The sequence below is a fragment of the Diadema antillarum genome, unplaced genomic scaffold (genome assembly GCF_040938485.1).
Source record: "Diadema antillarum isolate AM-2024a unplaced genomic scaffold, OU_Dant_1.0 scf00000036, whole genome shotgun sequence".
Taxonomy (NCBI): Eukaryota; Metazoa; Echinodermata; class Echinoidea; order Diadematoida; family Diadematidae; genus Diadema; species Diadema antillarum.
Genome location: NW_027270925.1, coordinates 861,245 through 884,747, shown reverse-complemented (window position 1 = coordinate 884,747; position 23,503 = coordinate 861,245). Strand labels below are relative to the sequence as shown.

The 23,503-nt window shown below is 39.4% G+C and overlaps 1 protein-coding gene across 1 annotated transcript in view; it reads left to right on the top strand.

Moving 5' to 3' along the window:
- Nucleotides 1-23,040, top strand: part of LOC139745011 (E3 ubiquitin-protein ligase TRIM9-like) — a 74,591-nt gene extending 51,551 nt beyond the window's left edge. The window contains exons 4-9 of the mRNA XM_071655423.1: nucleotides 720-860; nucleotides 4,837-4,993; nucleotides 7,181-7,198; nucleotides 13,995-14,134; nucleotides 14,580-14,718; nucleotides 22,434-23,040. Coding sequence (XP_071511524.1) covers nucleotides 720-860; nucleotides 4,837-4,993; nucleotides 7,181-7,198; nucleotides 13,995-14,134; nucleotides 14,580-14,718; nucleotides 22,434-22,945 — 1,107 coding nt within the window. The 3' untranslated portion in view covers nucleotides 22,946-23,040. The remainder of the gene's footprint in view (nucleotides 1-719; nucleotides 861-4,836; nucleotides 4,994-7,180; nucleotides 7,199-13,994; nucleotides 14,135-14,579; nucleotides 14,719-22,433) is intronic.
- Nucleotides 23,041-23,503: the final 463 nt, after the last annotated feature.

Here is a 23,503-nt window from a genome sequence, read left to right as displayed (position 1 = left end):
TAACCTTGAAATGTGATCAGTGTTATGTTTCTTAAAGAGGGAATTCAGATATCATAATTTTTATTGAAAAGTGCACAATACCTTGACCTGTTACTGAGATATAGGTTAAAATGAATATTATAATAAAACCTTGTGGAGGAGCTACAACTGTAGATCAAGTGCTCTTTGATGTCCTAGAAATTTTTGTGTATTATTCTTTCTAGTGTTATGATGTCACAAATAGTTTTTGAGTTCCCATCTATAGAAAGTGGCATGTAAAATCCACTAAAACTGTGAGAATTTATTGATTGGAATAGATCGTCCAGTCTCCCTCAAACTACCACTTCAAAATGTTTCACTAATCTTTATGCATTCTGCATAAATATATGTGTGGGAGACATTCTCCATGATAAATGCATGCATGTACAGTCATTGATGTCACAGTGCATGAATGTCAACAAAATCTTGGTATATGTGAGCATAAGCTGCAATGAGCTTTTACCTTAGAGAAATATAAAGATGCTTTTGACTTGTCACAGTTAACCTCAACAACCTTTCTGGATTTGTCACTGTCAGTTGCTTGTTCAGATGTCTGACAGTCATCGTCTGGCAAATCAAACTTCAGCATTGTTGGGCAATCAACTTGCGATGCCAACCATATCTCACTAGAATCTCGCAAACATGCCAGTCCAATGTGCCTGTGATTTTTATGTGTCTATGTTTCCTTGCTTTCTCAATAGGTTCAGAGAGAAAAGGAGTTCAAGACAAAGATGCTGAAGAACCACATTGGCCAGTGCAGCAGCAAACTGAAGCAAACAACAGGACTGCTGGAGTATAGCATAGAGGTCATGAAGGAAGGGGACCCAGCAGCATTTCTTATGGTAGGGACTAATTAATTTTTTTTTTTTAAACCATTGCTTAGGCAAACTTTCCATCAAGGAAAATTTGTCTTGTCACAACATTTTGTGTCTCGGAAACCAGAATCACAGATTATGGTTGTAGTCACAAAATCAGATGTTATTATTGACAAGTTAATGAGATAAGATTTTGCGCAAAAAAGATACTTTGTGTCATATTGCATTATATACTTTTATACCATGTCAGGTACAAGCAGTCAGACACTGCTCCTGCCATTCCTTTATGAATTGTTATCCTGATTTTATTTCATACCAAACAATGCTTATAGGAAGATCAAAACAGTGTAAAAAAAGGTATATGAGTCGTAGTACTCATCAGTGTTTAGATGAAGCTACCGTACCGTATTCAGGGCTGTACACTGGCACTGGCCCAACGGTCCCTGACCAGTCAAAATCACTGTTGGACCAGTAACTTTTTCAGGAATGGACCAGTAAAACATGGAAAAAACTGAGTACCTACTGGTTCGACAGACACCTCCTGGTTCGACAGACAGGTCGGACCAGTAGAAAAAAATGGGTTAGTGTGCAGCCCTGCTGTATTACAATTTTATGAGAAGGGATCTTCAAGATGTTGGATTCTGAAGCAGCTTGTTCTGGATGCTGGTCTCCATGGGAATCTTCAGACAGGCTGCATGGGTATGCAACAAGGATATTAAATATAAATGCACTTTTGCCTTTATTGTCTATACTTGCTGGTTCTTTCTTATAAGTGTTGATGTAAGTGTGTTTGTTGTTCCTAAGAGAGGTGATGGGGGGGGGGGGGGGTAATTTTTATGTGACCTATCTGATGATGAAACCATTGGCGAGACTGCCTGTCCATGAACTTCCAACTATTGAGGATGTCTAAGATCCAAGATACTTTATTTGGGAATTTTATTTTGCTTTGAGTGATTGGAGTGTTACTCTATCTGAAAAAGGGCCTCATATTCTGAAAGAGTGCCTCATATTCTGGAAGAGTAGATGATACAGTGGGGTGTAAATGTATACTGACAGATATTTTGGGGAATAAGAAAATCTATAAGGACAGTTATTGACGTATGAGAAATGAAGAATGTGTAATATCATATCAGTGTCCTAGCATGCAGACAAAAATCAATTCTTGCTTCTCATTTGCTGGGAAAAAGAAAGAGCTGTTGCAGCTGGCTTGATTTCATGTGGCACTGCTATAATGTATTAGGCTTTTGTATGATTCATGTTGTCTAGACATGGTATGAGGTCAGTTGGAAATGCAGTCCGATTAATTGCTGCTTTTGCCCAGATTACAAAAAGTAGCTGAGTTGTTCATTTCACCTGCTTCCTTCGACTTATTTGCTTGTGTGTGTGTGTGTGTGTGTGTGTTTGTGTGATGCTTTTGCTCATATTGCATAAAGTAGATCTTTCTTGGCAGTTGAACTTGAAAAAAAAAATCACATAGTGTAAATTTCTATTGTCTATTTATCATTACTATTTAGATCAAGACGAGAAGGCATCATAAAATAGCAATGTTATGGGTAAGGTGCATGTGCCTTCTTCTGAGGTACAAAGGGCTTGGGTGTGGGATGGTAATATTAAATTTGATTCCAATAAATTTACTGTCAAAAAAATATTTTGTGCTCATTTATCTAGAAATGTACATGCAGGCCTATAGGCACTCACCCATTATAACCTAAATAAAACTGATATTTTTGTTGCTCTCCCCCCCCCCCCCCCCCCCCCTCTCTCTCTCTCTCTGAACTCTGAAAGAATATGTCAGTGAAAAATGAAGTTAATGTACAGATAATGAGTTTGCTATAAAGAAACACTTGACTGGACAAAAAAAAATGTATGAGTGGCACTACTGTCACCAGGCTGTCAGTGAATGATGTGACCCTTGTTGAAGAGATCTTATAGAGTAATGGAGTGATTTGGTTATATGATGCTTTCATAGATCTGGAAGGTTTTTCAGTGTAGTAACCTTTTCATGGGCGGTGCATGAGGGAACTGTTGATACCACAAGGACAGTAGACAGCCCACTTATCATAATCTGTATGTTAGTGTGAGAAAGTGGTACTCTTCTGTGTCCGTAAATGCGTGTATGAAGATGTGTATGTGTGTCTGAGCTGTTATTAAATGGATAGTTCTAGTGTTACTGAGAAGATACTTTTCATCAACATGAGTATGCAGTCTCCAATCCATATGGATTAATTAAACAGTAAAACATTTTTTTTTTTTTAATGGCAGCATGAGATATACATTGTACTTGCTCTTTTAGTCAGATTTACGTTGTACTTGCACTTTCGGTCACAGCTTGGCTTGTTTTTGGCACAAATCATGGTGCAATTTTTTGGCTGGTTTTTATCTCTTACATCTTATGTAGATTAGTTTATATATTCCAGATGACATGCTTTCATCTGCAAAATTAACTCTCTTCAATGAGAGAGAAAAAAAAACCTCTTTTGCATTCGAATCATTATTGCAAGAAAACGACCTCTGTGGAGGAGATATTGATTGATATGAATAGATTGTTGCAGAAATCTGTTTGAGAAAAAAAAATGAACCAGGAGTTTGGAATGTAGGTGATTTTCTTCTGAAAGGTCATCATTGCTGTGATCAGTATTAATGATGGGAGGTGAGAAGAATACGTAGATGTCACATCCATCTGGCCTGTAGAGTGAGGGTTGTAGACAAGTCCCTGGCACTTTGAAAGGATGGTAGATGAAATTTGTGATCATGTAATGGATTAACAGCAAAGTGAAATGACCAATAGTTGCTGTATATATATAGTGGGCATGTCAACTTCATTTCAACCATTCATACTAAGATGCTAGTAAATACATTTTATTTCTCAGAATTTGCTGGCTATGCATGAAAATGTCCTGACCCTCAATCTTCTAGGTTTTCAGTGGCTTTAAAGAAAATGAAACAAGAATCAAGCAATAATTTCCCCTTAAAGTGATAATGTCCATTAAATTGAAATCAGACAGTTTTGTTAATCAATAAAAAATTGAAATCATCTCTTTAAATATCCTGTAAATGTTTAGAGAGTAATTAATGTAACTTTGACTGCAAGAAACCACCATGTCAAATATTAGTTACTGTCTGCAGTGTGAACTGAATACTACATTTGTATGTGTCATGTACAATCTCTGGTACAGGCCTGTTATAGAGATGTAATTATGCTATATCACAAAAACAGGGGCGTACTATCTTAGAAAGAAATGCAGGGGAGATGAAATTAAGTCAAGCACAGTCTGACATTTTTCACTTTCCCCGTAGAAGTCATAAGTGTATGATATCTTCATCTCCCAAGTTCAAATGCAGTGGAAGGATAAGCCATGTTTTCGTTTGATGGCACGAGAGATACGGAGGCCACGGTAACCGGGGCTGGCGTAAGGCATCTAAGCCACAATTATGAGCGTTGTCACGGAGACTGGTATTAAGGTCCGGATGACTCATCGGCTGAAGACAAAAGGCATCACTCATATTTCCTCCAGTCCTCCTCCATCTCTCTCCTCCTCATCACTACCAATTCTCTCTTCTTCTTCTCCGTCTCCTCCCTACCATTGACCTGCATCACCGTTTCCCTGTAAGACTGGAGGCTGTGGATGGTTAGTCTACACGCAAGGCTGATGTTTTGTTTGCTGGTATAATCAGGCTCTGATGCATAATATAACACTCAAACTCATTAGATCCAAACCTCCCAATTATACTGAATTTTGAGGAAAGAATCTGAATTTTGACAATTCCCAGCTCTTGTTTCAACAGGAGTTTCTTATTTTTCTAGATAATTTTACTACACCCTCCTATGGGAACTGCTCTTTCTTTCCTAGTTTTGAGCCAAATCATCCCTATTTTTCATTCAGTGGTAGAGTGATTTTGTAGGAAGAGTAGAAACTGATGGACAAATGTGGACGTGAAATGAAAGTTGTGAAAATGTAAAGGTCAAGTTCAAAGGTCACTGTACTTGTTATTTCCTTCCTAGGTATCAGAAGCATTGGTCCAGCGAGCCCAGATGTCAGAGGAATCATGGGACAAGGAGCTGCTTCTCCAAGCTCGTGTGGCCCCGGAGTTTGATCTGACACTGGACAGCGCCCCCGCTGTCCAGGCCATAGAGAGGCTCAACTTTAAAGAGATGAAACGTGAGAATTTGACTCTTATTTCCCTGTCCCATCTTACCACAATGTATAAGCTGATTCAGCATTATATACATGTATAGAGTCACCAAAATTTATACCAATGCCCCTTTATAGATTTGTATAGTCAACATGATTTTTCACTTTCAAAGTTGTAACCCCTCCTTTAAGCACACTTATATTTGTCACCAAATATTCATTTAGAGTCACATAGAGCATGCCATAATGTATCCTGTATTCCCCAATTTATGAACTTACCTCATCACAATACATTTGCATTGTCATCAAATTAGGATCAAGCACAAATTTAGGCATCGTTCTGTAAGAGAATGTTTTCATATGAAATTTCCTCACATGGGTATGTTTATGCACTCTACATGTATGTCTGGGTCTGCAATGAATAATGTTTATCATGCACTTACATGTGGTATGCCCAGTTTTGCAACAATCTCAAATTCTAAGTTTGTGGCTTTTTTTTCTTCCTAAGATGTCTTATCACTTGACAGAAATGATTTTAAGATTGTAGAACAAGTTCTCTTTTTGAAATGAGAATGACCCTATATACCCTCAGTGTTAAATGCACATACTACATAGGAGGGTGGAGAGTGGTACTCTCTAAAAAAAATCTAGTGAAAATATTCACTCTTAAAGGAGTGAATACAAAAAAGAGTGAATTTTGAGTGAAATTGGAGTGAATTTTGAGTGAAAATGTTCATTTTCACTAATTTTGGAGTGACCTCATTGATCACTCGAAGATTTTGGAGTGATCCCTGAGGTCACTCTAAAACGAGTGAAAATGAACATTTTCACTCAAAATTCACTCTAATTTCACTCTGAATTCACTCTTCTTTGTATTCACTCCTTTAAGAGTGAATATTTTCACTCGATTTTTTTAGAGAGTAAAGTGTTTGCCAGAATAATGATATCCTCTTAAGTAGAGACAATATCATATTTTTCTGGACAATGAATTATTGCAGGCCACCGGGAAATTTATGCAGCATCCCAGACAATACAGGGATTGACAAAACCTTGGTTCGGGTGTTACTTATTAACCCTTAAACAACCATTGACATTTTACACGAACAGGTTGCTATTGATTAAATAATGACAGATTTTTCGCATCTTGGCCTAAGGCAATGCATCCGGCGTGACTAAAATCAATATGATGCAGACGCTTCAATCACCCAGTAGGTTATCTCAGCTGTGGATTAGACACTTGCAGTGTCTGCAGTTTAGATCATTATGTCAAATCATATTCATTTCAAGAGTTTTAACACGTGCATGTTCTAAATCTTACGAAACCCTAGAATTAATGTCCCTCTTACACCAGTATGTACGGACATGCTGTTATGACTACTCCTTTTCATACCCCCTCCCTTTTCCCCCTAAAGTGATAGCATTCCTGCAAGAGTAACCACTGAAGAATTTTGTGTGTATCAACATAGGTATAAACTTCAAATGCTGACCATGCTCCATGGTTGTTACTTTCAACTCTGTACAGTTTCCCTGGGCAGGGCCTCTATGTTGTAAATATTTAGTCTTCAAGAAGATGGGATGGTGATTAATTTATAGAGGTGAATCAGTGTCAGGCATTACCATGGCAACCAACCTCTACCAGAGGTTGTGGAATGCCAGTTTTAGGACCGCTGTTTAATGGACCGAAGATAAATGCATTTAAGTGCTTGACGTGAAGTTTTCATCAAATTGACAAGTTGCTGTGAAGTTTATCACACAAGTACAGGGAAAGGTTGTTTGGGTCATATCTATTTCAATATTCTTATCAGATGCTACAATGTCCCAAGTTGCCTGATGAAATACATGTAGTGTAATTTTCAGGAAAGTAGATAATAAGTAGATAGTGAAATATATGGAAAGGATGAAATATATGGAGAGGATGAAATATATGGAGAGGTAATTCCATAAGTTTTCTTCATTTAACTTCAGGTACATGATCTGAGGATTGATGAGGCAGAAATATTCAAATATTTTGTGCAAATTAAGTCTTCTATTTTTTTCTCATACTTGTAATATATTCTTTACATTTAAATACATCTGGTATCAATGCAAACACTTTGTATTGATTTATTTCATATTAGTTGCACCACGAGGGTGCATGTATTGCGAGGTCAATTTCTATCCAGCCAAAACAATATGTCTGTGTTCATTACATTCCACCTTATCACCCTAAAAAAGGAGTGGACATGAACAAGGGTAAGAGAGAATGGCCATCCAGCTTCATATTGTGTGTCATATCATTCATATGACTGTATTTCTCCCATTGTGTAGCTGTGATTGGCGAAATAAGTGGAACGAAATCAAATTGTATCAGTCATGCTGTTTGCCCTGAATCCATACTCAGCGATGACGAATGCACACCTCCGCATATATATCGCTTGAATGTTCAGAATATGAAACAGATTTAGACCAAATATGTTGCATGGCTTTATATTGCCAGTTCAAAGGTCAGACTTCCCTTTTCGCAGATGCATACTTGCTGGATTTTCCTGCACCCTAACCCATGCTATTTGTGCTACATCTTTTATCATCATTCAAAGCCATTTTGCTTTGTTCTACATCAGAATGCCCAGTCTTTCCCTCTCTTTGCCCTCCCCCCCCCCCCAAGAAAAAATGCCTGCCAATAGTTTAAAGAAAAAAAAATGTATAATGAATGAATAAGAGAGGGAGAGGGTAGGGAGGGAAAGAACATACCGAATGATACACATGATATGAATTTTACTTTACAGTGGACAAAGAATTAGAAGTACAAGTGAGGAATTAGTTTAATGAGAAATTTTAAACAAGATCCTTCACGGAGCAGACATGATCAAGACAAAATTGAGGCCATTTAATAGAGGGACTCCTGACCTGTGTGAATTGAACACTAGCATTTGATTGACATGCCATTGTGACAAGGCCATCAGAGTGAAGAGCGAAGCAAACAGGAACAGGACACATGTTTGTCACATTGTTATCAGAGGGGTGCAGAAGGGGCCCCCCTACCGAGTGCCACGCCCCTTTCTAAAGGGGAAGAGTGCAGCCACATTAATGTCAGTTCCTCCAGGCTGTCCTCCTTTTCGGATTGGGTTTCATGTCAGCCCCCCTCAGAGAGTGTGCCTCTGTTGCCTCACCTGCCCTTCACCTGTGTGTTCTATATATCTGATTTCTGTGTTTTCACATGTGTGTGTGTGTGTGTGCATGTGTGTGTCAGTCCGTCCTCTGTACTGCTCTGTTTGAAACCAGTGACCTGCAGCCTGTGTGGGGCTTGCAGAGATTTTGAGTTAAACCGACTTTTACTTGTAAAAGCTCAGACAGGTCCCTTGTAAAGGATGAGAAGGCTAGGAGACACCCTGTCAGAACTCACATAGGTGCTTTGTCTTGGAAGAGAAAGCTAGAAACTGACTAAGTCATCGAAATCAGTAAGGCAGGGCTGCCAACTTTCACGCAATCAGCATGAGACTCACACACTTCACCCAACTCTGTCTCAATCTGATAAATGAATTTTTATGCTGAACCTCAAATTGAAAGCAGAAGTGATGTCCCCAAAATTCCTGATATATCAAACATTCAATATGCCCAAGCCCAAAGTATCAAGATTTATGTGTTGACATCATGACCGAAGTATGCACCAGATTGCACCATTCAAAATGGAAAATTGTCAACCTGCAGTGGAAGGATAAACACCCCCTTACATGCATCCTCCCTCCCTCCCCCCCCCCCCCCCCCACCCCATCACTTCACTCCCTCACTGTGTCTTACTCCAAACATTCACTCCAGGCTGGCAGCCTTACTAAAGTGCCTTTGTTTTGACATGAAGGCAATCATGTCAAAAGTCTTTATGGATGCTGTAATAAGGATGAGTAGGGGAGAAGGAAACTTGCTAATGTTCATCAGGTGCCTTGTGTGGGGCAAAATGAGTACAACACAACTTCTTAATCTAGTGAGGATGAGCTGGTTTAGCTGTAACACACATTTCCACAGACACCTTCCCCAGTATAATTGGGACCAGCCTTTAATGGGTGAAAACCACAGAAACTCAAAGACCAGTCAGACATTCAAATCATCCTTGTGTATGGAAGGAATGACGTATAGCAGGCTTTTGCATGCTATAGGAACAAAATCAGACTCTTGTTTTACTTGAGCTAGGGCTGCAGGTTGCTTAGAACATTTAATAGAGTGTAATAGTAAAATGTGTTGTATGTGGATCATGTTTATATCTCATCGTGTTCGATATATACTGTGGCGTTATGCATTTGGTGTTGGTTTTGTTTAGTTCTCTTTGTATTTTTTGATATCAAGCTGTCTGTTTTAATTGCATGTCATCGTTAAATTTGTTTATTGTAATTGTATTGTTAAATGGTGTGTGGTTGTGTGATGCTAAATTAACGAAATACATGCATTTTAATGTACTATTACACAAAGAAAGCATAGTGTGATAGGTCATTAGTTGCAGCTTGATATCTTTACATTACCGGCTTAATTATTTCTGGGCAGTTTCGATTTTTCAAAATAAGCTGTGGCAGTTACAAAAGGCAAGATGGTTAGACACCTCGCCCTATTGCTCTCACGTTATGCACGTGATGAGCACCCTTTACTAGGGTATCTCGTTTGGTATTCAATACGAGCCTGTCACTGGGTATAGTGCTTCTGAGGCGAAAGGAGGACATGCAGTGGTGACTGCCAAGCCCTTAGGCTTCTCGCAACATGTTGCGTACGTGGCCCGTTTCATTACCATTCCTCGGCACGCTCCCCAATTCAAAATATTGATCGAGCCAAAACCTCGAGCATTTATTCAGACTCCAACAATCCCTGCTCTCCCCCATGCAATCTCGCAGTCTTTCGAAAGGGATGGGTACTTGTAACAATCTCTCATCTTGCCTTTAACTTCTTACCCCGCCCCTCACCCTTTTCTCCCTACCCCCCCCCCCCAGCCCATGCATTTTTTAATGCAAACAACAAAAAAGATACACTGCGAGTAATGTGATAAGGTCTCCTTTTCCTTGCTGTCAAATTTTTGCGTGAGCAACTTGTATCGGTGACTAGATGCCTCCAAGATTGGTGAAAGACAACGATGAGACACATCGATCCGTCGCAAGTCGATAGATTTTTCGGTGTCGTCTTTACTGTAGCGCTTTTGCCTTTGCAACAGTGTGTGTTGCTGCCGCCGCGGGGATGCGTGTTTTGCCATCCCAAGGATCGTTCGCATTGAGATGTCCTGCGGTAACCCTCCTCGTCTCACTTTTCATGCATGATAGCACACCACAAAACTTAAGAGATTATAAATCCCACGTCGTCTGGAGCCGGTCCCTGATCGATCCGCTATCACATGTCTTTGCCTCCGACCAGCACTGCCGAGCATTTCTACAGTTTCACTTCGTTTCTCCAGTCATACATTGCCCTGCTTTTCCGACGAGAGCCGCACAACAATGTTTTACTCTTACTCACGATGTGACATTCAACATGCTTATTTTCACACATGAAAGAGAAAAATAGTTGACAAGCCTAGCTCTTTTCCGATGTGTCATATACTGTTAGAATCAGCAAAGACTTGTACAAACGAAAAAAGCATTATTTGCGTTATTTGTGTGGAGAATTGCAATGAAAATCAAATTTTGATCCCCTAGGTACATTGTATTTGATAAAGGCTTTAATTTCATTAGATTTCTTGGTGGGTTTTTTTTCTCCTGTTTTTTCCCTCTTTTTAGCTCACCTGAGCCAAAGGCTCAAGTGAGCTATTGCGATCGCCCTTTGTCCGTCGTCCGTCGTGCGTCGTCCGTCGTCCGTCGTCCGTCGTCCGTCGTCCGTCGTCCGTCGTCCGTCGTGCGTCGTGCGTAAACTTTTTACATTTTCATCTTCTTCTTGAAAACCCCAAGACCGATTTTCATCAAACTTGGCAGGTAGCATCCCTAGGGGGTTAGGAACTCAATTTGTTAAAATGGGCACCATGACCCACCCAGGGGGCCCCCAGGGGGGCCCAAACCCCCCAAAATTAAGGAATCTTTAAAAATCTTCTTCTCTAGAACCAGAAGTGATAGAGCTGAGTTAATACTATGAGTTAGTTCATTGATGACTGTAGTTTCAAGTTTGTTCATGGCAGAATCAGGGATGCCCCCCTTGGGACCCAGGGGAGGGGTTGGGGATGGGTTCTAATGGGGCCTAAATTGTACATTTTCATCTTCTTCTTGAGAACCCCATGACCCATTTTCACCAAACTTGGCAGGTAGCATCCCTAGGGGGTTAGGAACTCAATTTGTTAAAATGGGCACCATGCCCCACCCAGGGGGCCCCCAGGGGACCCTCAGGGGGCCCAAATCCCCCCAAATTAAGGAATCTTTAAAAATCTTCTTCTCTAGAACCAGAAGTGATGGAGCTAAGTTAATACTATGAGTTAGTACATTGATGACTGCAGTTTCAAGTTTGTTCATGGCAGAATCAGGGGTGCCCCCCTTGGGACCCAGGGGAGGGAGGTGAGGAGGGGTCCTAATGGGGCCTAAATTGTACATTTTTATCTTCTTTTTTAGAACCCCATGACCCATTTTCACCAAACTTGGCAGGTAGCATCCCTAAGGGGTTAGGATCTCAATTTGTTAAAATGGGCACCATGTCCCAACCAGGGGGCCCCCAGGGGGGCCCAAACCCCCCAAATGAAGGAATCGTTAAAAATTTTCTCTAGAATCAGAAGTTATACAGCTAAGATAATACTATGAGTGAGTACATTAATGACTGTAGTTTCGAGTTTGTTCATAGGAGATCCAGGGGTGCCCCTCTTGGGGGCAGGGGTGGGGGGGGGGGGGGGGGGGGGGTTGGTTAGGAAGGTCCAAATGGGGGCCTGAATCGTACATTGTCATCTTCTTCCTGAAAACCTCATGATAGATTTACGTCAAACTTGGCAGGTAGCATCCTTAGGGGGTCAGGATCTCAATTTATCAAAATGGGCACCATGCCCCACCCAGAGGGTCCCAGGGGGCCCCCAATTCCCCAAATTAAGGAATCTTTAAAAATTTGGGCCCTTATTGTACATTTTCATCTTCTACTTCAGAATGCCTGGTCAAATTTTGGTAGAGCTGTGAATAATTTAGATTAGTGACTGCGTGAAAGGTGAACTTGCGATACTCAGGTGAGCGCTAGACCCGCGGGTCTCTTGTTTGCTTTTGTTAAAATTTCATCAATTTCCAGTTGGTAGGTAGGATTGTTAGTCCTCTGTTGTTTTGTTTTGTTTTGTTTTTTTGAGGAGGGGCAGGGGGCTTCCTCTTCAAGCCCAGTTTTATAAATGCTTTAGGCCTCTGATGAAGGTGTTTTGGAGGTTACTGTGAGCACCTGGATGGCTGGTTAATGTTCATGAGGTGGGATCAATACTGAAGGACTTATTCATTTCCCTATCCTGGGGTCATGCATTTGTGACATCATCAGATTTCTATAGGCCTAAATCAATGGCATCCTCTTGAAACAGTGTTGTATACATGCAGCCTAAGCTGCCAGCCCCTCATTCCATCCTGGGGTCGTGTCACAAATAATCGTATCCCTGTCAACATCTGTGCTCCAATGGCTGGCTGGCTGGCTTGTGATTCTATTCAGGCGAATAAAAGGAAGATACCAAATATGCTTTCAGAAACAAACAAGAAGGAAAGAAAAGAAAAGGAAGGAAAAGGAAAAGAGGAAGGGGAAAAGTAAAATGAAAGAAGAAGAGGGGAAAAGAAGGAAGAGCAAAAGGAAGAATATGAGAAGAATAGCAGCAGCAACAACAAACTACCCAATTGAAAGTATGTTTGCTCATACTATTCTGGAAAATCTTTTCTCATTGATGTGGAAATGTATTCCAGTGAGTTTACTACTGATGCAGTGTTTTCTGTCTGTCCTCTGATAATCTTGTCTTGGTTCTAACCGCTTGCAATGTACACAGTGTATATAAAAAAAGAAGATACAATGACACATGCTCAGGAAGTTAGCAAATATTGGCAACATCATGTCGTGCTGTATTTGTATGTGTGTTTGTGGAAGTGTACATTATGTTCATCCCACTTTCTCTTATCATTTCCATGCTTGTGATATGTGGACTAAGTGTCAAAGTATGTGGCTTTATGTCTTTCAAATTTAATGTAAACCTTACTCTGTTGTTGTTGTTGTTGCTGCTGAGTGTTATTACCCCCTCTCATACATATCCATGAATAACACGATGTGGGATATAGATATTTCTTATAAAGATTTTCTGATTTCAGCTCCTTGAAAATTTGCAGAACCACCCTAACAGTTCACAAAATAATGGCGATTACATTTGATAGCTTACCTGCAAACATTAATTTGTTGTCCCAGGATTATCATACACTGACACCTTCGTCTTGATGAAACACTTTAGATAGGACTTTGTCATTTAAACCCAATTTGAAATGCTGCCTGTTCAATATACATCTGATAAGACTGCTCTAATTGATATTTTGTATCTGACTTGATTAACTTTTACAGTCATATAATGTCATGAATATTAAAAAAAAAATTATCAGTTGGATTAGCATATTTCTGCATTTACTTTGTAGGAAATTTTGATGATCCCAAATCCTACATCGTCTTCAAAAAGTATTTCACCAACATGTATTGACATTAGAGCGCAATAAATGCATTTCACTATCATGGTCTTAGTAAGATTTTGCAATGTTCCAGGATATGTGTTACAACAGATTGTGACAATAGAATTTCAACTTGGCTGCAAGAATGTTCGTAAAAGGCACTGAGAGATTTCACAGCAATTGTTCTGAAATGTCACATACATTAAAAACAGAAAAATAAAAATAAAAGATTTTGAAATGGACTTTATTGAAATGTACTTATTTTCCCGTTTTGTCCACAATAATACCACTTTTCACATCAACATAATATGGTAGAAATTGATCATAGTATCATTGTGTTAGATATCAACTGACATTTTATTAAAACTTATATATGAATATCAGCAGTAAAGAGTCAGATCCCCTGTAATACAAATTTGACAGAAATGTTCACATTTCATTCGTTGCAGCTCCCGAGGCACCATCCATCATCCCATCGGACTGCAGTGCAGAGAATAACAGCGTGACGATAGCCTGGCAAGCTCATCTCTCCAGCTGGGTGGAGGGCTATGTACTGGAGCTGGATGATGGCAATAATGGCGAGTTTAGGGTGAGTATGGTGTCTGGGGAGGGGTCCTTAGTGGGGGTATCTCACTGAGCAGTGAATGTTTGCCAACATATAGCAAATTTTTGGTTTCATCAGGGTTTGTAAACAGTTGCAATCTATTTCTTGAACAGTTGCAATCAAATTCAAACTGTAAGCAAGCTGTAAACAGTTGCAGTCAAGTTTGTAAACAGTTGCAGTCAAATTCAAAATAGTTTTCATTGTCGCACACAGTCTTTCTTGTCACACACACAAAAACTTCAAACATGTTCAAAAATTTTGCAAAGATAAAAAGTGTTTGCAACAATGAAATTTGAATTTGATTTGTTGTTGTTGTTGTTGTTGTTGTGAAGGGGTATGATTTGTCTAAAAAGCAACCACCATGTGCATTTAATAGCTACCACCTAAGATATGAACCAAGTCCATTCGGTGAATGACATTCATCTTACAGGAGGTGTACTGTGGGAGGGAGACCATGTGTACAGTAGACGGTCTTCACTTTGACAGCACCTACCACGCCCGCGTCAAGGCCTACAACCACGCCGGGGAGGGCGACTACAGCGAGACCATCTGTCTACAAACTGCAGAGGGTAAGAAGCACACTTGGACTGATCCAGCATTTTATGCAGAGTTCCCAAATGGAAGACCAGAAGTGACGATCGTGATTGGAAACACTCTGTGTACTTTTCCCCGTAAACTTTTTATGTAAAACATTTATCCTACTGTATTGAATATGTTGACTTGTAGCAATGAAAATAAAACAAACAAACAAACATACACACACACTCACACAATGATTGCCCTAGCCAATACATAGTAAAGTACAGGTCTGGAAGTGGTACCTGTATGCACAGAACACCATCCAGGTCATCCAGTTGCTGTGATCTTAGCACACAACATACCCCATGCTGTGTGGGGCAGTGTGATCAGTAAAAATGTTTCAAGCTACTCTGCAGCTTAACAAGGAGAGCAAAGTCAACTACTGTATATGCCAAATATTTCACGAGGTTTTTATTTTCTCGAATCTCGAGAGTCAGCTGTTATTCGCGAAATTAAAAACACGCAAAAATATTGACTCTGATCCCGAAATGAATATGACATATGTGTACACATTTCTCCAGTCAGTACAGGACTCCACAATTGCGAATTTAAATACTCACAAAGTCTCGATTTGCGAAAATTTAGACTCGCGAAATATATGGCATATACAGTATACAATCGAGAAGCAGAAAAATATACCATTCTGTGCTGTCTATTATGGTGTTGTGTGTTTCTTAGAATGTGTTTGTTTTCACCCCTCAGGAGTCAGTTGGTACGATTCAGCAGACTGTATGGGTAAGGCGTGGTCACTCAGAAATGAAGTCTAAAACTATACAAACATCAGGATCTTGGGTTGATTAATCCATCATAAAACATGTGTAACATACAATCATCCATAGACTGATATATTTAGTCCATCATACCTACATCAGAGTGCAGTCAGTGTGGAATATTCAGTGCAATGCTATCTCTCTATCTTATGCAAACTATGTTTCCCTCCGTATGCCTCTATCTCACTATCTCTCCATCTATCTATCTATCTATCCATCTACCTATCTATCTATGTATATATATCTATCCATCTATTTAGCTTTCTATTTATGTCTATCTATCTATCTATTTATCTATCTATCTTTCTATCCATCTATCTATATATCTTTATATCTATCTATCTACCTATCTATCTATCCATCTATCTATATATCTTTATATCTATCTATCTATCTATCTATCTGTCTATCTATCTATCTGTGTCCATCTATCTATTCCTTTACCTATGTCTATTCATTGAAGTATATCTTCCTGTCTATGTATCTGGTCATCTGTACCTTAATATTCATATATCTTTCTATCTTTCTGTCTGTCTCTCTCGATATATCTATCTATCTATCAATCTGTTTACCTTTTCATTCATCCATCTATCTATCCATCCACCAACCAATCTATCTAGATGCATTTGTTCATCTGTCTACCTATCTATCTGCCTATCTATTCATCTTCCTTCCTTAAAGGACAAGTTCACCTTCATAAACATAAGGATTGAGAAAATGCAACAATATTAGCAGAACACATCAGTGAAAGTTTGAGGAAAATTGGACAATCGATGCAAAAGTTATGAATTTTTTAAATTTTTGTGTTGGAACCGCTGGATGAGGAGACTACTACAGCTTGTGAGTCATATGCGTACAACAGTATAAAGAAAATATAAAAGAAAATTCAACATATTTTCACTTTTTTCACATAATAAAAGAGCAATTGACTTGCCTCTTTCTAAAGGCAGGGGGAATAATATTACCCATAACATTTATCGGTAACGAGTCAGGGGAATGTGTACTTTTTTCAAAAGATGGAATTTTGTGAAATTCTCTTTATATTTTCCTTATATTGTTGTACGCATGTGACATCTAAGTTATTCATACACTGCAGTAGTCTTTTCATCCAGCGGGTACTGCACAAAAACTTCAAAAATTCATAACTTTTGAACGGATTGTCTGATTTTCCTCAAACTTTCAATGATGTGATCTACTAATATTGCTACATTCTCTCAATCCTTATGTTTATGAAGGTGAACTTGTCCTTTAAAATCTGTGTTTTTCTTTTTTTCCCCTTATCTGATGTCTCTCCACATACAAGGCATTGTTTCATTATCTTTCTGTATTTCACCATGTGCTGGTGAGATACTCAATTACCTATGATGTTACCTCACTAAATATTTGTACAGTTTGTTTTGTATTTACCCTTGTTCTTATGTGAAGGGTTTACTTTAATTCATGAGAGCTGGATGTCATTCATAGAAGTGGAGTATTTGACTCAAGACATAATAATATCCCCATTTATCATTCCTTTTTAACGGTATAAATAATACTTTTCCTCAAGCATCAGAATAACATCGCATGTATAATCAGCAAACAATTCTTCCCATGTTTGAAAAAATAATTCAACTGTCCATTTTATATTTTATTGACTGTTTTCCTTTTAAAGTACATTTTATATTTTAGACACCCGGTTTCTTGTCTTTTTTTTTTTTGGGGGGGGGGGGGAAGGGGGGCTGGGATGGGGGGGGTCAAGTTCAATGCTCACAGTCATGGTGTGTGAAAGTATTTTCATTTTTCACCATATTCAGATATTGTACACCAGTTATTTTAACCATTTGTTCAAGCAGATACACATCAAATGATTGATTTGATAATGTTTTTTTTTTTCTTCAACATATTAAAATATGGGCAGATTAATACTGTCATCTATCAGAGTTTACAAACATGGTCCCAGCACAAATAATTAGCCAGTGAAGGGTTTAACATTGCAGTTGTGTGGTCTGACTTGACATCTTGATGTCTAGATTAATGTGATACAAAGTTGCCATACCATCTCCTTGCACCTTTGCTCCAATTTTTTTGTCAGTTAATGCATGATTTTTCCCTTTAAAGTTCTTTTGAGGAATACACTACCTCTGCAAACTGAAGCCAGCCTTTTGTGCATGGCAACACTGAATTAATCAAAACATCGGTCGACTTTGATTTGAAAAGAGATAGTCTATTCATACGAAGTCCTACAATTCACTTAGAGCTTGTCAGTGATTTAATGATATTTGAGGTGTTTTGTGGGACAACGTACAGAAACCGTCAAGCGAGGGAGCAGTGCTTGCCAAATCAGTAATTCCCTGTCTTTCATGCCACCGAGACATCCGTCTTTTATGCCCTCTTAGTGTAGACATCTCTGCTCCAAAAAGGGCTGTGAAATCTCATTACCTAGAGCCGGCCAGAAGAGGTATTTCTTATGTGACTGTAGAATACTGCCTGCAGCGCCTTGTTTACCCTCCCAATTTAGCCCCCTCGCTTCTCAGCGGTTATTAAGAATGGCCCTTTCAATTTTTCTCTCCCCTCCTAATGCCTGTTATGACCCTTGAAGGATTACCCCTCACCCCCCCCCCCCCCTCTTTGCTATCTGTATGTTAGTCTTCTAGCGCAGACTAACACATTAAGGTTCTCAATCAGCGTGAGTAGGACTACAGAGCTGCAAAGTCCCCCTGATTCTTTGGCAGGAGGCTTCTTGAAAATTTCAGCATCTCTGCTTGTCCCTGACAAGGAAATATGTATAAAGAAGATTTCTCCCCAATTTGGGAATTATTTCTGCCCACTGAGATGCATGTTCAGGGATCTCCCTGAGTTTGATAAGTGAATGTTGGCTACCGTGGATGAGTAGAAAGAGATACTAGAAGTGAAAGGGTTGAGGAGGAAGAATTGCCAATTTTAATGCTGCCTTGATTTCCTCATTGTTGCACAATATTCAGCGATGATCTAAGTTTCCAAATCAAAATTGATCACATTGATAGTTGCGGTACTGTTACATTATCATGTAGAAGGGAATTCATGAATTTAACATGGTCTGAACTATCTAATTGTTTTTGCTTATATGAGCTGTGGCATATCTTTAAGGGGGTGTGTACTTTGGGATGCAATTTATGGTTTCTTTTCTGCCCTAGAGATTATGATTCTGTAACTATTAACTGTTAGGTGCGAGTTGAAGGTTCAGAGATATCAACCATTCTTGTTAATGCCCAAATCTTTGTTACAGAAAAATGTGCTTTAAATGTTTCTTACACAAAAATCAATATGTAGATATCTTCTTGAGGAAGATCCAAGTTTTTCTCTCTTTTTTATTACACCATATCTTATCTCTTTGACAGAAATTCTAGTGCAGAAGAAATGTTGATAAAACAATACTACCTGTAATGCATTCTATAATGCTGTCTTCGAAGGAACCATTATTATGTAAAAGAAACTTTGCTCTACTTTTTCTTTGATATTCTGCCGCCTGACTTTTATGAGAAATCCTAAAGAGAGATTTGTTTAAATGTAGTAACTGGATTTCTATAAACCTTGCCTGAGGTATATATATCCAGATCAATACCTCTTTTCTGAGCTTGTCGCTGTAATCTCTGTCTATTGTTGCAGTCGGGGACGGGCAGCTGTGATGGATTTAGGGTGATATTAATAAAGGACAACAAGATTTGCTGGAGCTACATCTTAGAAAGACACAGTCCTCTATGTCTTAAGGCTACAACTCTATCAATCTTTAAAAGAAAAACTCATCAGTAAATTGCTGTTGGTATCAGATTCCTGTGTGTTCTCTGCTGTGTGCTGTTTTAAGTGCTCCATTTCATTTTTGAGCCAAATTCGATAAAGTTTGGGAGAGCTTTTCAAAACAGATCTGCCGTAGTTATGGCATCAGTATTGTGACATCATTTGTTAGCCACCAGTAGTGTTTGTAGGGGAAAAGAAAAGGAATATTGAAATGACAGAAATTACAGAAAAGGCATACAAAGAAATTAACAGAGTTTATTCAATGAATCCAGTTGCATACATGTCTGTTGTATGTGAATATGTGGCAGCAAAACCTCACAAGAACTGTCGTCTGACCAATGTCAGCATTGTCAAAATGTCTGAAGTGATAACTCAGCAAGCAGTTTGGAAGATTTTGGCAGACCATTAGTTAAATATTTACCAAAAGAAGTGGATCCACCTCATGGATGGGCATTAATATGAAATTCATGCAGGTAACCATAATGGCTTTGTCATGAAGAGACTTGTCGGCAATTAACCCATCTCATTCATCAGTTGCTAGGCTGTGCATATCCTTCAGATTGTATTCAATCAATGCCCAAAGAGGGCTCACTTCATATTTCCCATATTTTGACTAATGATAAAACTGATCATGCGTTGACAGTTGATGAGATAATTTCTCCTGTTCATCTTTATTTACAGTGATAGTGTCATAACTAGTAGACTATCTCTGTGTTCTTAGGTGAAGTGCAAGAAACGAACGCTGCATGCAAAAAATATTTTCACTTGGGCCTCACTTGGACCAACAATTTCAAGCTATGCCTGTAGATATGAAATCATAAAGATAGATATATGCATGAAATTTGTGGTAGAATTTAAAGATAGACAAGAAGTCTGCAGTCTCTGAAACAAAATGAAACAAAAAACAGCATATTTTTATCTTAAAGTTCACATATTTTTCTTTCTTATGGCAGTACATTAAAATTAATCCTGTATCTGTTCTGTACTTTCTAAAGATTAAAACCTTATTTGTTTGTTTGTTTGTTTGTTTAAGAGTTTATCATATCCTCATTACATTTTATATTTCTTATTTTCTCTCTGTTATTGCTATTTATATTTTTTTTTCAATAGGAAAATTACAAAGATTCAGGAAATTTAAATGGTATGGTATTGTAATGCAGTGTAATGAAGGACTTATGAGCCTTATAACTAACAAGAGGTGTTTCTGTCTCATATTTACTTTTCTGAGTCTACCGTTAAATTTTGAGCGGGTAATAGTTGTACACAAGATAAGTCAGAGCTTAGGCCTGAGAGTGGAGTAACTATGGTAAAACCCATTTTGTTCTCCTGCCAAGAAGATTAGATTAAGAAGGATGCGGCTCTTTCATCTGAGGCATTTGTGTTCTTTGTGTAGTGGGGCAGGGGATACCATGGGTGTTATAAGAACGGGGGGAGCAAGCAAGCAGGGATCAGGTCGTATTCACCGTGACTCTCCTTAGTTCTGCTTGGTCAATCATTAACGTTCTACCTTCATTTATCAAGGATTTCACCTTTTTTTTCCCCTTCCAAACCCAGATGGTGCCCCTGAAGGCATCTTCCCGTCTTTACTGGGTCATTACCATGGTAACCAAGTTGCTCCAGTTTCATAGAGGAAAGGAGATTGAAATAGCCCCATGCCAATTATGACCAATTTGTTTGATTCACATGGATGAGAATTGCAAAGTAGCGTGGACAGAATTACAAATTTCTCATCAGCATGTTAACGTTGTAGAAGTTATCATCAGGGTCCAAGGCTGGGCATGCATATTTAAACAGCTGTTTCCTCCACAAATAAAAGGCTGTGGTGAAAGTGTTGGCAGTAAACAAACAAGCCAACGCCATGTGGCTTGTAAGTACGTCACGTTACATTACGTACCAATGCCCAAAATGTTTGCTTTCTGTGTTGGCAGATGTTTACATTTATCAAATGACGCATTCATAACTTCTAGGAAATCAAGTGTTATGCTGAATCAAACAAGCCACTTTAACAGTGTTTTTAGTTGTTGTTCTTTTAAAAGCTGCATGGTCATACATGTTATTAATGTCTCTTACCGTGCTCATACGCGTACCAATGCTGAATTGCAAACACGATTGAAATTGCGATTTGAATCACCGTTCGTTCACATGACCAAGGAAGGCTTCAATGGATTCTGCAGTTTTGAATTTCAGGGCAAGGAGGGGAGGTTTTGCCTCTTTCCAATTCCCATCAATCACTCTTGAGCCTTTTTTCTGTGGGATTGGTTGGAAGGTCACCGTAATCTCCGCCGCCCCTCCCCCCTCAAAAAAACAAATAAACAAAAACAAAAACAGGATTGGAGTTCAGTTACATTCACAAGGTCGTTTCGTTGCTTAATTCTGGCGAAACTGGATTTGAAAACACCTTTAGACCATTATTTGAAACATGATTGGAATGACGATTCAAATCACCTTCTGCGATTCCAGTTTGCATTCAAACAGCAAGAATGCAGAATTTAGAATATGATGCTAGTGATGCTTCACTACAATGGTGTTTCAAATCAAGCATCCTCAGTAGGTGTGAAAGCTAGGTTAGAGTGTATAAAAATGAAGCCATGAAAAACTTGTTGTTTGGAAATACTATTAATCATTTCAGGTATTAACCCTTTTTTTTTTTATACAACTGACCTACATATGTGCATCAAATGTGATAACTCGAACATGTTTAAAATCTCTGCTCCCAATCGTAAACAGTCCCTTTCCCTTTAAGTGGGAGATTCTCCCACTTGAACGTTCAAGCGATTGGGAGATTTTGATTGTGCGAATGTGGGCACAGTTTTGTTTGTATGTAGCACACATCACAGGTGCGGAGTGTAACATCCCTTGTGGGTGGGGCTCTGGAATGTAGGGTTGTAGATGCCCTCTGATGCTATCTTAGCCTTATTTTTAAAACATATCTGACAAAAGTAATGTTGGGTAGGAGATTGCTAAATCTTCAAATGAGAAAATGCATCTTTTAAGCGGGAGACATACCGGTAAAACGGGAGAAGTTCAAACCCGAGTGGGAGAGCTGGAGATTTTGAGAAAATGGCCTCAAAGGGGGAGCTCTCTCGCCAAAAGCAGGAGAGTTGGAATCTGTGATATTGATATTGAGAAATATGATGTATTGTTAAAGATATCTCTTTTTTATATCGATTTTTGTCACACAGTGGCTTGGTTTCATCCGGATCCCAGGACAGCTCACCCCGACATAATCTTCAACAATGAGAACATGACCCTTTCCTGCAACAACCAAGATGACCGCGTCGTCCTGGGCAACGTGGGTTTCTCCAAGGGTGTCCACTACTGGGAGGTGACCATTGACCGATACGACAAGCACCCCGACCCTGCATTCGGCGTGGCCCGACTGGACACATGCAAGGACGCCATGCTGGGCAAGGACGAGAAGTCGTGGTCAATGTACATCGACAGCAACCGCAGCTGGTTCATCCACAACAACGCCCACTCCGATCGCTGTGAGGGCGGCATCGGGGTCGGATCTGTGGTGGGCGTGCTCCTCGACCTGGAGAAGCGTGTCCTGTGCTTCTACGTCAACGACAAGCCCCAGGGTCCCGTGGCATTCAAGGACATGAAGGGAGTCTTCTTCCCCGCCTTCAGCCTGAACCACAATGTGCAGATTACCGTTCATCCAGGGCTGGAGGTACCCACAGACTTTGACTGAGTCTGCAAAGACTTGAACAAAATGGTGTCTACAGTGTAGATGCAGTATTAACCCAAGAGAAGCTCAGCTGTGTAGACATACAAACTGTAAATGAAGCAAGGTATAGATAACACATGTCACACCCTTCTAAAGAATAGAACAATTTTTTGGTCTTCATTTCCTCATCAAGGAGACAGTGCAAGACTTCAAGCTCTGAGAATGTAGACATCTGGTTTAAATATCACATTTGCGTTAGACAGGAACACCTCCAAAACATCAAACAAATCCGCAGATGTTTGCTTTCTTTCCTTTCTGTTTTTTCTTGATTCAGCCTGTGGCCTTTCCAAGCGTGTCGCATGATACATGTTCTGGTATGTGGCAGTTTGCAGAATCATTAGCTGAATAAATCCCCAAACATGATGTTTTTCTTTGCTTTGTGTAATGTATCATCAATGTCACATACATAGATAAAACACTGGGATGCTAGTGTTCCTGGAGTGAAATTTTATTTTCCTTGTTGACATGACAGTGAATAGACTATTGCAGGTCATGTGATCACTGTCATGTGATCATTTCCAC